At 43.7% G+C, this 14,309-nt stretch overlaps 1 protein-coding gene across 1 annotated transcript; it reads right to left on the bottom strand.

Moving 5' to 3' along the window:
* Positions 1–8,593: 8,593 nt before the first annotated feature.
* Positions 8,594–11,803, bottom strand: ptger4a (prostaglandin E receptor 4 (subtype EP4) a). Its single transcript, XM_068605070.1, has 2 exons — positions 10,920–11,803; positions 8,594–10,498 (listed from the first exon to the last, which is right to left on the bottom strand). Exons 1-2 carry the CDS (start codon positions 11,703–11,705, stop codon positions 9,944–9,946), a joined length of 1,341 nt encoding a protein of 446 aa, XP_068461171.1. The 5' UTR covers positions 11,706–11,803; the 3' UTR covers positions 8,594–9,943.
* Positions 11,804–14,309: the final 2,506 nt, after the last annotated feature.

Below are 14,309 nucleotides of genomic sequence, written 5' to 3'. Positions count from 1 at the left end.
GTAGGCTTTATTGTCGCCAGCAGGGGGAGACACCTTCATTTGCAGTCAGAGTCAAAGTGTGTTATTGTTTGCGCTGCCACATTTATTCAACAGGTTGTATCACTCAGATTGTGACAGTTTTATCAAAAAGACCTAAAGCCGGTTTCCTCATTTTCATGGTTTTCCCTCTGAAAGCTCTTTCCTCCTCCTCAGGCGTAAGGAAACCCTTTCTATTCTCAGTACAGACCAAACAAAACAAGTGAAAACAGCAAATCAAATCGCGGTGTGTATTTACGTGCATTGTGTAAAGCTTTGCGACATACATGAAAAAGGGAAATATGACATGCAACCTATAAATAACTACTTCTGACAGGCCGAGCCTCCCATGTGTACTTTGGCTGTACGGGAGACATTTTCCCTGCATGACGTGTCGAGCCACAATCACTCCTCTTCCTTCTTGTGTTTCCAGCAACCTCAATTTGACAGTTAATGTTTGCACAATGTTGAGCTTCATTAATGGAGCAATCTGGTTCAAGATGTCAGCTGCAGTTATATTGAATCATTCAAACTCCCTTGCAGTCGCCGTTCAGTTACGCAATCACGACGCACGCGAAAAAGCGGCCTTTTAACGGCTTCTGCAGATGCATCTTGGAGTCCAATAGATTTCAATGAATCCCCATGACTCTAACTGATACTCATAAATCTTATTTACTTATAAAAAGCGGAGCTGGCCGATGCCCGCTGCCCTGGGCTGTGACCTTTCTGTTTGATAAGATGCGTATCAGCGGTGCATGCAGCAGCAGAAATTGTTCCGTCGAGTCTTTTAAGATGTTTGTCCCGACAACCTAAACAAGCTGACTGCGGCCGAATCGTATCTTTCACATTCATGGAGAGCGAAGGAAGCATTTTGGACTACAGAGGAGGAGCAGATAGTCCTCTATGGGTGGACACGTCCATCGGGGAAAGATACGGATGCTTCAGACGCTGCTTTTATCTGACGGTACTTTGACAGAAGATTCAAAGGGTTTGAATCCCAGATGTCATCGGTCAACCCCATGATCCCTGGAGATGATATGGAAAGGATGGAGGAAACTAAAGGCCTGTGATACCACTTTGTTCTCTTGGTTCACGAGAATCATCTGAAAGTTATTGTTAACATGTTCAAAGTAGGAAAAATCATGTGCACCTTTTCACGTACAGAAAGATTCAATAACAATACACTCAATATGTTGTGTACCGCTCATAAAGTGCAAAGAAAAGTATCTTTTTTGACTTCAGATCACACTTTTTCCACTTCATTTCATGGAGCTTTATTTCCATCAAGGTTGCAATAAGAGGCGCCAATCAAATGCATGATCTGTTTATCTGTAGGTGAATCTTAAGTTTAGTCTTCAAGGAATTGTGTTGGATATTCCTTGTGCCCATTTCTAATTGTTGTAAAAGTTGTGTTACTCCTGACAGTATTTAAATCAATTAAGCAAACCCTAATGAACAATTATGCGTCTCAGAAACACTTGACTTGTGAGTTTATAAAACAAAAATATAAAAATAGGAACAGAGCAACATTTTTCGATTTATTGCCAACTCTGAGAAAAAAAACAACTGGCAACCGTTGATTTCCTTCAGAGATACAAACATCAAGCAGCGAGTCTGAAACGTCTCCTGCATGAGCCGCTGACTTCAGATCATTTCGTACGCTTTAGATTAAAAAACTTAATTTATTTCCCAAAGCGGCAAAATGTTTATTTTCTACCCCGTCTTTAAGGAACTTTTGCGACAACAAAGCTGCGACACGGAAGACACTCTGCAAAGACTCTCCAAACAAACACACTGGAGGGGCTTTTCACTTCGCGAGGAAATGAAGCGGAAATGGATGGACGCGGCAGGATGTACGTGAGGAACGACCACCATTGTGGTCGAGTAATGTGAGGGTTTGGTTATGGATAGGTTTGTAGACGAGGCGGTTTCTCCCTTTCTTACGGCAAGTTGTCTTTGTGGTTGTGCGACACAGAAAGAGGCTGCAGCAGCCAGTGGTGAGAGTACGAGTACTGTTGCAACAGGCGACGTGGTGAGAAGGGAGAACACGAGTTAAAGGTGCTACGCGGGCAAGAATGGAGTCCCGTTTGGGCACTTAAGGCCACAAAATGGCACAAAACCTTCTCAAATCTTAGACACAGGAAGCTGAAGAAGTTGTTCATGCTCTCTCGGTGCAGCACTGAAGCAGATAAAGCGTTGCAATAAGCATGACATCACACCTTTGCACGGGATGTGGTGACAAGACCCCAGTTTATACTCATGGTTTCGATACAGCAACTTGTTGTTGGCCCGACGAGAGCTGAAGACAGCCAGAGTAGTTGAACGTACCGGCGTGGGAGTGCAGGACCTTTCAAGGTTTTGTGTTTTTCTCAAGCCATAAAGCTTTTTTCAAAAGGATCAGAATACAATAACTTCAATTAAATTTGTGCTGCTATTCCGTACATTAAAAGGCACCGCTTATCAATTACGTCGTAAGTGTGCAATCCTGTGCTTTAATTATTACTGTCGGGTTAAAAATGCTGTTAACACTTTTTGGGAGCAGATAATCTTCTCCAGCAATTTGGCTGCCCATAATTGCCACTTACAGCATGGAAAACTGTTGCTGAAACAGCCCTGAAACCAAATAAATCCCAATTTGCTTTACAGTACAGAGCTGGTTGTGGAGCAAAGTTCATGATGAATAAATAAAAATAAAAGGGCTGTGAACATCAGCATCACTGCTCAACCCCAGTCAGAATGATGTCACAGGCTTTGAAGCCGAGCAGAGTTGTATAAGCTTCCTGCATCTGTTTCAAACTGCTGTTTCAACCTTCGGCGTGAACTTCCTGTTATGTTCGAGTGGTCTAATTAAACCGAGGAAGATACGAGCACTTCAAGGGCGACGACTCTCAACGCAAGATGCCCCACTGTAATGAAAGTGGGGTCAGAACCGATTGTCTTTTGATGGAAAGAACAGATTACAACAACGTGGTCTACCTCAACCCAACAGTAACCCTGTAAGTTAGAAAGCAAGTGAAAAAAATTATAATTATTCCACAGAACAATGGAGGACATTTGTATGATAGCCGATTTTTACCACGCACAAAAAAAATGAGGACCAAAAAAAATGATGTACTTTGCATTTTACTCAGTTGTTAAAAATGGTGAATGGAAGGACAACAATGTACTTTGTGTGTACGATGTCTACGATATTTTGACAATTGTCGTCAGTAGTCAAGTTTTCATTTCTCTCCTGGAATAAAACGTGAAACGTTTTTTTTTTTTTTTTTGTTGCCTTTTTTTCAAGTCAACGAAAAAAAATAAAAAGTCGCTAATTTTTTTTTTGGTCCTAATTTTTTTTTTTGGGTCCTAATTATTATTATTTATTATTATTTTATTTTTATTTTTAATTTTTCCTAATTTAAAAAAAAAAAAATTGGCGGCTATGGGCTTCCATACTTTTGCACTAGCTGCTGGAGAAACAACTAAATCTCATATTGCTAAAGTAAGGCTTCAGTTAGCAGTGTACAGCTATCTGTTATTGGGAGTATGTCCTTTCCACAACATTCCTGTTCTTCAATGAACAAAACATTAACAGTTCAGAAGAAACATTTCTTTCTCTTGAATTGTTTGCCGTCATTACCAAACTGGGAGATGATTAGCACCTCTTCATACGGCGCGGCGCGGCCTGTCGCAGCATGTGTGAGAACGTTGCAGCGAGCGATTGCCAACGTACGAGGAAAAAGGGTGATAATTCATTGTGGGCAGGTGACAAAAGAAAGAAAGGTGCAGTCTGTTTTGGACACACACACAAACGCTGCAGCAGCAGCGGCGGTGGTGATACCAAAAACACAAACACACACACACTGCACATCTGCTCTCCTTCAGGTCCGTGGTGTCTTTTTGGGACTTTGTTTTGCAGTGCAGAAAGTCTGCAGTCGGCGGCGACATCTGATAGAGTGTGTGTAAGTACGCGGCACACTTGTTACTCGGTTTTCCAGCAACGCACTGGTAAAACACTTAAGGTTCATGTTGATCCACACCACCGGCAATTAGTGGCCCCGTTCCTGGTGGCGGGGATGGCGATGGCGTCTGCGTTTGCCTTTTTTGGCATGCAGCAGTGGAGCGAGACCTGAGCTGTGCAGGCGAGGCCTCTTTGTGATGGAAACAAGCAACGCACGCTAATCATGATTAATATTCAGAATAATCTGCTCATTGAGTGCCTTGAGAAACACTTTCTAGTCATTCCTTACCCTCTTGAAGTCAATGACTTCATAAAACATTTTGATGTTGACATAAATATGATTTACGGCTTGTGGTCGTAGTTTTATTGGTAGCCTATATGACCCCCTGCACTAAATCACGTTTATTGAGTTGCCTGCACCTTTCAGCAGAGGTTCCCATGCATGCTATCGCCTCAGAGGCCCAACTGACAAGATACGGGCGTTTTTTTTAAATATCCCACAGGCACAGAGTGAACTTAAAGGTGCCCGTGACTGAAAGTAGTGAGGAATTTGGTTCATAAATCACAGTATGTCGAAAAAGCACACATAGTAAAAGTCCAAATAGACGCATTCTGAGTCAATAGCACCAATGTAAAACAATAGCTTTACTTGGTTCCCATCAACCAAAGGGCTCTTTGACCCATGTGTTGGAGTTGTGTTTTGTATTTGTGTATTTTGGGTTTATTCCCACACTCTTTTTGTTTTTATTGGGCACAACTTACAATGCATTTGAATGTTTTTCAGGTAAAACTTGAGCTTGTTGGGGGAAAACAAAACAATTATTTGGTTAAATTACAGCAGTTATACAAAATTAATGACAATAACGCTGTAAAAAAGATTACTAATAAGTAACGTAAACCCAGTATTGCTAGTGTATTATGTTTTTTGTGCAGCATATGAGTCATAACTATATTTGCTTCCCTGCTTTTACAGTGTAATTAATGAATTGGTTCCATGCATTAGTCACAACTAGTCGTGGTGCATCCAGGTTTGAGTTATGAGGTGCTGAAATCTGAAAGCAAAATCAGGATATGAGCAGCATTAACACCATCAACATCGTCTCAGTGCACCATTTGTTAGAGGACATCAGAGCGAGGCGCAGTAATCGGATTCCCAGGCGGAGCGCCGGCTCAAATGTCTGCATCTGGAGAAGCTCTGCCCAAAAAAAAACAACCCCGTTTTGAAATGAACGATTATTGATGTGGAGAAATGATGAGGGGGGAATTCTACCGCGCGCATAAGTAGGTGAACACAAGGGATCACAATTATTTGAGAAAAAGAAGGAAAAACACACTTATATTCGGCAAAATGCTTCATTAATTACTTTCTGAGTTGGTTTCCTCACGTGATTTATGAAGGAACTTCTCCTCGTGGACCTGAAACTATGTGGTTGTCCTGCTTCCCATCATGATTATTGTTCAAAGATGACACCAACAACTTTAAAACCACTCTACTCCGTCTGATGAGGCGGCTGCTGTGACTCCATCAGATGATTCCTGAAGGGACCGTCTTAGTTTTGTTCACCAATTTGAGCTTGCATCATCATCAAATTAATGTCAAAGGAATAGCTTTGATGTTTTTAGGAAGTACACTTATTCCCTTTCTTGAAGGTGAGTCAGAAGAGAAGATCAACACCATATCTCCTCTGTCTAGAGCTAGTTAGCTTAGCATAAAGACAGGAAATCTGTATCTTAGTGCATGTGAGACCCCACTGGCTCACCCTCTGGTTCTCCTTTAGGGAAACACTGTAAGCTCTGTCAGCACTTTCAGTTAGCGTTGTTAGCGCTGTTAGCTAAGAGCCGCCTCCTCAGGCATGGCCGTGTTGAGAAAGGCAATCTCGAATTAAGCACCTTTACACCAAAATCTAAATTGCGATTTCCTGAAACTTTCAGGAATTACTGAGCTTGTTCCTGAGAGGTTCGATCCACGATCTCGCGTCGGTTCCCTTCGGGTTCTCCGACTTCATCCCACAGTCCAAAGACGTGCAGCTCTGGTTTATTGGACTCTAAATTGGCCCGTTGGTGTGACTGTGAGCGTGGATGTTTGTCTGTCTCTGTATGTGTAACCCTGGCTGGGATCGGCTCGAGTGCTCCTAAATAGGATAATGGAATATATTAGTATATTTAATTTTGACCCATATGCCCTTTTTCCTAAGTTATAGTCTACACACAATACAAATAAGAGATAGTTACGCACCTGATGTTAATTTACTGATTCAGTGAACTCATTTGACCTGCTGTGGACTGAACACTTTGATAGATGTGACCCTTGTGAATACACCCACACACATATTTAATGACACACACACACACACACACACACACATATCATCGGTCATCATTGACCACCACCATATGCTATGATGCTTTCATGAAACCAGATGGGTAACTCATTAATCGACCACAACATTTTCTAAAAGCAGAAAAAAAACATTAGGTTCATGCACGTACGATAGGTTTGTGTAAAAATGCCTGTATCGGTGTCTGATTGTCTGTTTCGTTGTCTTGACAGGTCAACTTTTTCCAACTGCTCGGGTGTGTTACGTAACAGCGGGAGCTCAAAGTCACTCATTGGCTGCTGCTTTCATGGGAACTTTGCTGGTGTGCGAAACATTCTGCTTGAAAACCCTTAAAACGAGTCGCTCTTCTTCACGTTGTGTATTTGTGTAGGATTTAACAAAGTCAGCAGGGGCGACTGACTCCTCGCCTGGAGCTGTCTGCGCCGCAGATCGAACACACCGAGCAATATAGAGATAGTTCGCTTGATGAGATGAGACGTGAGTGGAGTCAAGATGTGATAATAAAGAAGAGATTTTAATAGAAAAGTTGTCTGTTGGGAGGATTTAGTCATGTGTTGCTGCGGCTTGGCAGCAACACATGCACAACAGGTTTCCAGCTACAATTGGACTCACCTGGTTAGGTTTAAAAATACATACGGAAGCTATTAATCATAAGATGAGACATGGCAGCAAAGGTGAACGCCACACAAACAGGAAAGACACAACCGTACCTGCTCTGAGGTTTCTTGCACTTCAGATGTGAGACGTTCAGCAATTTAGTGTTTTAATGCTCAACATATTCTGTTTAATTATGCAAATGAGGCGTCATCTAACGCTAACTTTGGGGGAAATTGGGAGTAATCTCCACACGCAAGTGGTATAATAGTAAAATAAACACCTGCATGTGTATTTTGGAGGTTTTCTTTCCACAGAAAGAAGTGTTATGAAAAGCAAAATGGCCAAAACTCTCCAAATTGAAAGGGGATATTCTTGTACTTTTTTTTTTTCTTCGCATAACTGTTAGTGTAAATGTCTGATCCTGGGGAAATTAAAACAGAACTATCTGCTTGGTATGTGAGGGAGAACGGGGGGGATGACCAGTTGAGCTTTCCCCTACAAGGCCTCGTTGTTCTGATCGCACCTCAGCACCCGGATCATGTTGCTCCATCGGCGTCACGCGGACAAAGGATGATGCCGCTAATGTGAGTAAAAAAAACACCAGTTTTCTCCTCACCGCAGCCTCCTTTTCTTTACATCACCTGAGGGGAGACGCACACGTTCAGCGTACAGCGTCTACCGCCTCCGTCCTTGCATCCGCTCTGCATTTCCAGACCGGGATATTGTTGAGTGTTCACCTCAAGTGAGTGTGACAGCAGACGTGGAGCAGCAGCAGCAGCAGCTGATTCCTGCTGTTTGTCAGTGAATGAAGGGGACATGTCGGCTGCAGGGACGGCGCCGAAAGACCCTGACGGTGTACAGCGCAGCTGCACAATCATTTCCACCTCTAACTATACCAAAAGCAATCCTCGGTCACCGCCGACTGAACGAAAAAGACTCGCCTCTGGGAGCTGAGGTCAGCGAGGCTGTTCTCATTTGTGCCGCATGTGAGTGCACACCTGTTCACACGGACGGTAAATAGCAGCCTCATTGATTCTCCATTTATTCCATTTCATTGGGAAAAGTGCAGACTGTGGTTAGAGGAACAACCGGAGGATCAAGTGGAGGGAGTCATTCAAGCGATGTCTGTTGTTCCCAGAGTCTGGAGGACACTCTTGACACGACTCTCGCAATGTGTTTGTCCAAGCCACTGCGTTGCTTGTTTAAGCTTAATTGCGATGAATTGGAGCCGGAGGTTGTGTTTGTTGTTTCGGGAGAGAAGCTCTCTCGGCCAGGTCTACTTCCTGAGACTCTCTTGATTCTTTGTGTGTCTGGCATCCGCTATTTGACACATTACCACGATCCAGAGGCTTGGAAAAAAAAAAACTCAATTTGACGTAACCTTAAACCAGAGTGTTAAACTCGTGTTTATTGGTGTAGAAACTGTGGAGAAGTCTGTTCTTCTCGGGGGGGCAGTGTGTCTGTACTAATGGGGGGTCATGAGAGGATCTCCCCAAAACCGTAGCAGGAAAAAGAGAGTGTGGGAAAGTTGTTATGAACTTCCGCTTTATGTTGACAGTATACGATGACATGAGAAAGGACATGTTTGCCGTGAAACAATGGCGTTGGCGTGACATATTTTTCTTCCTAAACTTCTCAGTTATTACCGTTCAACTTTTGCAAATAGTTCACAGATATGAAAAAGTGACACAACAGCAGCTGCATGTCCACGTATTTAATGCCACAATACAAAATGATAGGAATACAAAATAAAGTGCATCATGTTCAAGACCAAATTAGAAAATAAATTAAAAGACCTTGTTTGTCAAACTCTACCGTTTTTTTTTTTAACCAAATATCATTATATCGTACAATCTTGATACCCGACATTTATCCACATGAACAGGAAAGAAATGCAAGAATGTGATCCGACATGAAGCAACAACTCAAAGCTGATCTGATGATAACGGGGAGAAGGAGGCGGACTGCGCGCTTCAAAGCTGCTGAAACTAAGACGTGAAGCTCATTCGAGTAGAAAAGCTCAAACAAACAAAGGGTTCAAAAGTTCAGTGTGTTATATATTGTGTAGGACAGCAGCTCAAGGTGTCAGTCGACTAACGAGACATTCAAAATGGGGAATTATGTCATTGGAAAGTGACAATGTGAAAATAACTGGCCGATCTTAAACAAAACATTCAATAAAGTCTCAATTTTTTGGACGTTAATGATCAAACAAATACTTCTACAGTGTGGTTGATCCCTTTACAGTTGTGATTTATCCATTAAGAACCTTCTCCTGGAGAATATTCATGTTATTATGAACACTTTACACATCACATCGAGCACCCAGCATGCTTTTCTCAAGCTGACAGGTGCGTTGAAATGTCTTCGACTGATGTTTAGTGTTGACGACGACGGAAACAAAGATCTTATAATTTGAGATGACCTGCGTGTGTGTGTATTCCAGGGACCAGGAACAGAAGCGTTGGCGTCCACCACATAATAATACTGCACTGTACATTAGTCATGGATCTATCACATGTCCTTCATAAAGAGCTGTACGACAGAGGGATTTTCCTTTCCAACGAAATCAATCCTTACAATGGCAGCACACATGCCAGCGATTACTCACCGGGATCGGGTTTAACATCGTTTTAATTTGCCGTATTGACCGCAAAGCGCGTGACTCAGTCATTCAAAATCTCTTTACGGTCACGATGGTTTTCCACACGGGTCGCTGAACGGAGTAGCAGAGACGAGGAAGGATATAGCTTTTCCGTGCTGACGCTCGAGTGCCGGAGAAGTGGGTCATCTCTCTGTTAGAATATCTGTTTGGGGGCAAAGCCACAACATCTGCTCACGCGATCAGAGTTGGCCATCGCTTGAGGTAGCTGGGTGCGGAAACAGAGGACAACAGGACGCTCAAAGCACTTCAAGTTTCTTCTTTCTTTCTCGCTTCGCGTGCCCCGACTTCACGAGAAGAGTCCCGTTATTATTTGTACGTGCCTTCCCTGGTTTAGTTCGCTTTCGGAGAAGTCGTTTAGACAATCTACCTGAACTTTCTCCTCGTTCAGATGCATTTCTCCTCCTCTGTGTCAGTGCTCAATGACACCTGGAGTGCTGGGTCCTTCGGGCACGGCAGAGCCGAAAAGCCCTTGATCACAGTTGTCCCCTCGACGCTGCCCTGCTCAAAGGAAAAGGAAGCCTGCGAGTTGCTGACGGATGAAGGTCGTGAAGCAGAGAGTCCGTCTGCTTTGTGGCAGGTTCCTTTGTACACGTCGCTTCCCTCTGGCAGGTAGAGGAAGGTCTGGGAGCTGCTGGAGAAGTCCCGCATGTAGGTGGAACCGAGGGAGTGCGAGTCCCGGTTCGAGAGTGCCGAGGAGAGCTGATGAGTGTCGACACAGTGGAAGTTGCCCTGCCCCTGTTGCCTCCGGGCTCCCATCTTGCAAAATAAGTACTTGATCTTCTCAATGAGCTTGAGGAGGACAGCCTTGCGGAGCAGGATGTAGATCCAAGGGTCGAGGATGGGGTTGAATGAGGCGAAACGTATCGCTCGTAGGTCGGGGTTTTTGTCCAGCCTCAGCTCCACGGGAGTCTTATACAGCTGGTTGAGGAAGACCTGAGCCTGCAGAGGAAGAGAGAATACAGGCAGAGGAGATGAGGGGAAGACACACTCACTCATGGAAACATGGAGAAGTCGAAGCCAAGAGTGAGGAAAAGTAAAAAAATAAAATAAAATAAAAATTCTCTAATCACTTGAATTTAAGTAAAATTCAATGTTGGAATACAAATATATGAATCTTTCTACGTGAAAAAGCATTGATTAAAACATGCATAATGGATAGATGCAAGTATGGAGTACTGGCATTAACAAAGGCAACACTATAGGGTTATTAAGTACAACATTTAATACATTCTTTGCTTTCTAATCATCCCCTGGAGCTGTGTTTAAAATGCATGACCCAAATGTTTTGTCCACAAAAGATTGTGCGTAAAAGATCAGCGCGTAAAGGTCAGAAACAGCCCACAGGGCGCAGATCACTTACCACGAGTGGAATGGAGCAGATCAGCACGACCACCGAGGTGCATATGAGCAGAATGACCATCTGGATCTCAGCACCGGCCAGACGTCCGAAGCTGCGTCCTCTCCTCGGCGGGTCGACGTCGCCGCGCCCGAGATCGGTTCCGAGCGACGTCCTGCGCACGAAGCGCCGGTGCATCCGGATCAGAGCCGCGCACACCAGCACGTTACAGACCACGGTGGCGAGGATGAGAAGGGAGCTGAACCCCGCGTACATGTACGAGTAGGCGGCATCGCTGGTCTTGTGGCTCCTCCACTCGAGAAAACACCACGTTTGCGGGTATTGTTTCTTCACCTGTCCAAAGCCGACGATCGGCAGCGCGCAGAACAGCGCGTTGGAGATGTAGATCCCCAGGAGGGTCAAGCCCGCCAGTTTCTGGTCCACGTAGTCGTTGTAGAAGTAGGCATGGTTTATGGCGATGTATCTCTCCACCGACATGGCGCAGATGATGCTGAGCCCGGACAGGGAGAAGAACAGCAAGGTGAATCCAAAGTACTGGCACAGCGGGTCCTCTCCGGGCCACGAGCCCTTCACGTAGGTGGCGATGGTGACGGGACTGGCCAGCAGCGTGCCCAGCAGGTCCGTGACGGCCAGTCCGCACACCAGCGTGTAAAACGTGGTTTCCTTCTGCTCCTTGCGAGATTTGCAAAGCACCACGATGGCGATGACATTCCCAACCACCCCGAAAATGAACATAATAGACGGAATGGTCGGGACCATGGTCCGCCCCGTCATCGACTGATTATTCATAGTTGTGTGTCCTATAAACGCAGTTTGAGTGTTTCTTAATTAACGCCAGTATTTCCAGTCCAGACCAGTATTTGCACGTGGAAGAAACCGGGGCAACATTATCAACATCAAGGGGTTAAAAAAACCCAAACAAGTTTGTACCTTATCGTAAAAAAAGGTCTCCCCCCCCTGCAGAGCAGCGCTGCTGTTGTCGTGACAGACGGAAACATTCAGAGCTTCAGCTTCGCAGGACAGAAACACGCTTCACTCACCGGGACTGAGAGATGAAGGCAGCCAGCAGACTCCAGAGGCTTCATTGCAATCAGGCTCTGCCTTCACGTTTCCTGCAGGGTTCAGTCCCTCCTCCCCCTCACTGCGCTCCGCTACCCTGGAAGACCTGTTGTAACACCCGTCATAGAGAAATTAACCCAAAAATACAACCGAAAAAATGTTCAACAAAACTTTTTCAACTTCAAGAAGTCGCAAAAGACACAAGTCTTCATAAGGAAGCTCGTTTCCGTCACCAAATTAAGAGTAATTATTATTATATTAGTCGTTATCATGAGATATTATCTCATTATTATGACTTAATATCTTATAATTATGAGATAGTAAGTTATATTACCTTATTTATTTTTTATCACTGTGGCATAAACGGGCGTCCATACTAACTATGTTAAATGTGGGCTTTTAAAATGACCATACGACCAAATTAATATTGTGTTCACAGTTTTAAAACTCTATATAGCAAGGTGAAATAACTAACAATACAAAAGATAATGTTGGAAATAGAAATAAGATATTCAAATATGATTCATAAATGACCTTCCTGACACTTGTTGTAACACAAATCAGGTAAAGGTTATTCTAAAATGACTTCCTGTCAATCAAACTGGTTATAATAGGAGCGATTTGGGATCTTTGTTTGCTTCATAATTAAAGATAATAATCAACAAAATGTCAAACCACTAATCACTTGTTCCCGGTTATTCTCTTTATTCTGATTGGTTCCCCAAATGTCATGCAAATATATTCCTAAACCTCTCACTTGATCCTGTTCAGTCCAAACATTTCTTAGAAAAACTAAGTTCAAGAGCCTGTTTATGAGCACGTTGTTAAAAGAATATTTAATCAGACCATTCAAATTCAGTCCTCTGACACATTTGGCTCATGAAAATGACAACAACACGATGTATTGTGCGCTCATCGTTTATGGGAGAAAAATAAACACTCGGCCTCAAGCCGAGAGGACGATGAGCGTCTCTAATTATTCACTCTTTGTGGCATCTTAATAAAAAAGAAAAACTCCTGAAATCAGATATTTCTGCATCCAGACATTTTGGATTTCTCCTAAAAATAACGACGAGCCAGAAGCTGAGACGTAAAGCGCAGACTGTATCTGCTGTGAGCTGCGAGGTTCATCTAAGAAACCGCAGGTGGACCACGAAGAAAGTCTCAGCGGAAAATATCATCGTCACCCTCAAAAGACAAGCATCCTTTTAAACGGTGCATGCTATTTCTTTTCCATCATGTCTAATTTCTGATGATGTTTTCATGAATTATTCACGAAACACGTCGATGGCAATTGGAGTAAATCCTCGAAATGTTTGACCAACGTGTAATATTTGTTTAAAGGAGTGGAAAAACAGCAAGGAGCTCTTATTCTGCATCCCTCACAGAGCTGTGGAGACTTTGTGTTGTCTCTTGTGAGACTCATCGACATGAAACCCAGGGTTGTTAATCTTCTTTAAAAGATAATATTTTGTTATGTCATTGTTGAATCGAATGCTAATAAATACAAAATAAAATCTGGTGTCTGCGTCTGTAGACCGCGTTGCGTGCGCGCTGGTGGTTAAGAGACCTGCAGTGTTGCCGACATGGCGACTTTCTCAGGAGGCTTAGCGACCTTTGAACCTGACGCCGCTCACTACTTTCATGAGAAAAAAGTTGCCAACAATGGGCCGTTTTCATTCCAGTCGGATAATCTTTTAACTCTAACATACTCCTGCTAGTTTTTCCAGATTACCAACCCTGCCTTTAAGTCCGGGTTTGACACCTAAAAGCTGCATTACTGTACTGAAATAGTCAACGTTCCAACGTTAGCATTAGCATGAGCTGCTATATAGCCTCCAACCACACGTAGTGGCACAATGCTGTGAAATCCGACGCCATCTTTGATTTAGCGGTGCACATTAAAATGATTTAAGGGACCACATCATCGAACACATTAGCAAAATATTCAATTGTAGTTAGCACGCAGCAAACGTGCGCGCACATTAGCTCGTTAGCTCGATGACAACGTTGATTCTTGGTTTTGTTGTTGTTTACTTCCCTTGTGATTTCCACAATTCTTACGCAGAGAACGACGGTTCCCGCTCAGGATTTTTGCTTCGACGAACAAAACCGCCAACATCCCCAAACTCAGGCGGGCGGGGTTTGGCCGTGCCGGTGATGTCAGCGGTGGGCGAGGGCCACTTGTGTGTCTGTCGTCTGTGTGTGACGCACATCATCCTGAGCCGACTGCCGGTTGCATCATTGGTAAAACTTTTTTTTGTGTTATTTTTTAAAATCAAGGTAGTAGGTTTTCCAACCACTTCAGACCGTTTCCTCCGCGTAGCGAGACGG

Source organism: Clinocottus analis, unplaced genomic scaffold (assembly GCF_023055335.1).
Source record: "Clinocottus analis isolate CAN_PGR_092001 unplaced genomic scaffold, fCliAna1.0.p SCAF_7, whole genome shotgun sequence".
Lineage (NCBI taxonomy): Eukaryota > Metazoa > Chordata > Actinopteri > Perciformes > Cottidae > Clinocottus > Clinocottus analis.
This window is presented reverse-complemented; position numbering and strand designations above follow the sequence as displayed.

Coding starts and splice junctions, on each gene's coding strand:
- ptger4a (XM_068605070.1), bottom strand. CDS start 11,705: ATGAATAATCAGTCGATGACGGGGCGGACCATGGTCCCGACCATTCCG. Junction 10,499..10,919: donor TCTGCTCCATTCCACTCGTG/GTAAGTGATCTG, acceptor CTTCCTCTGCAG/GCTCAGGTCTTCCTCAACCA.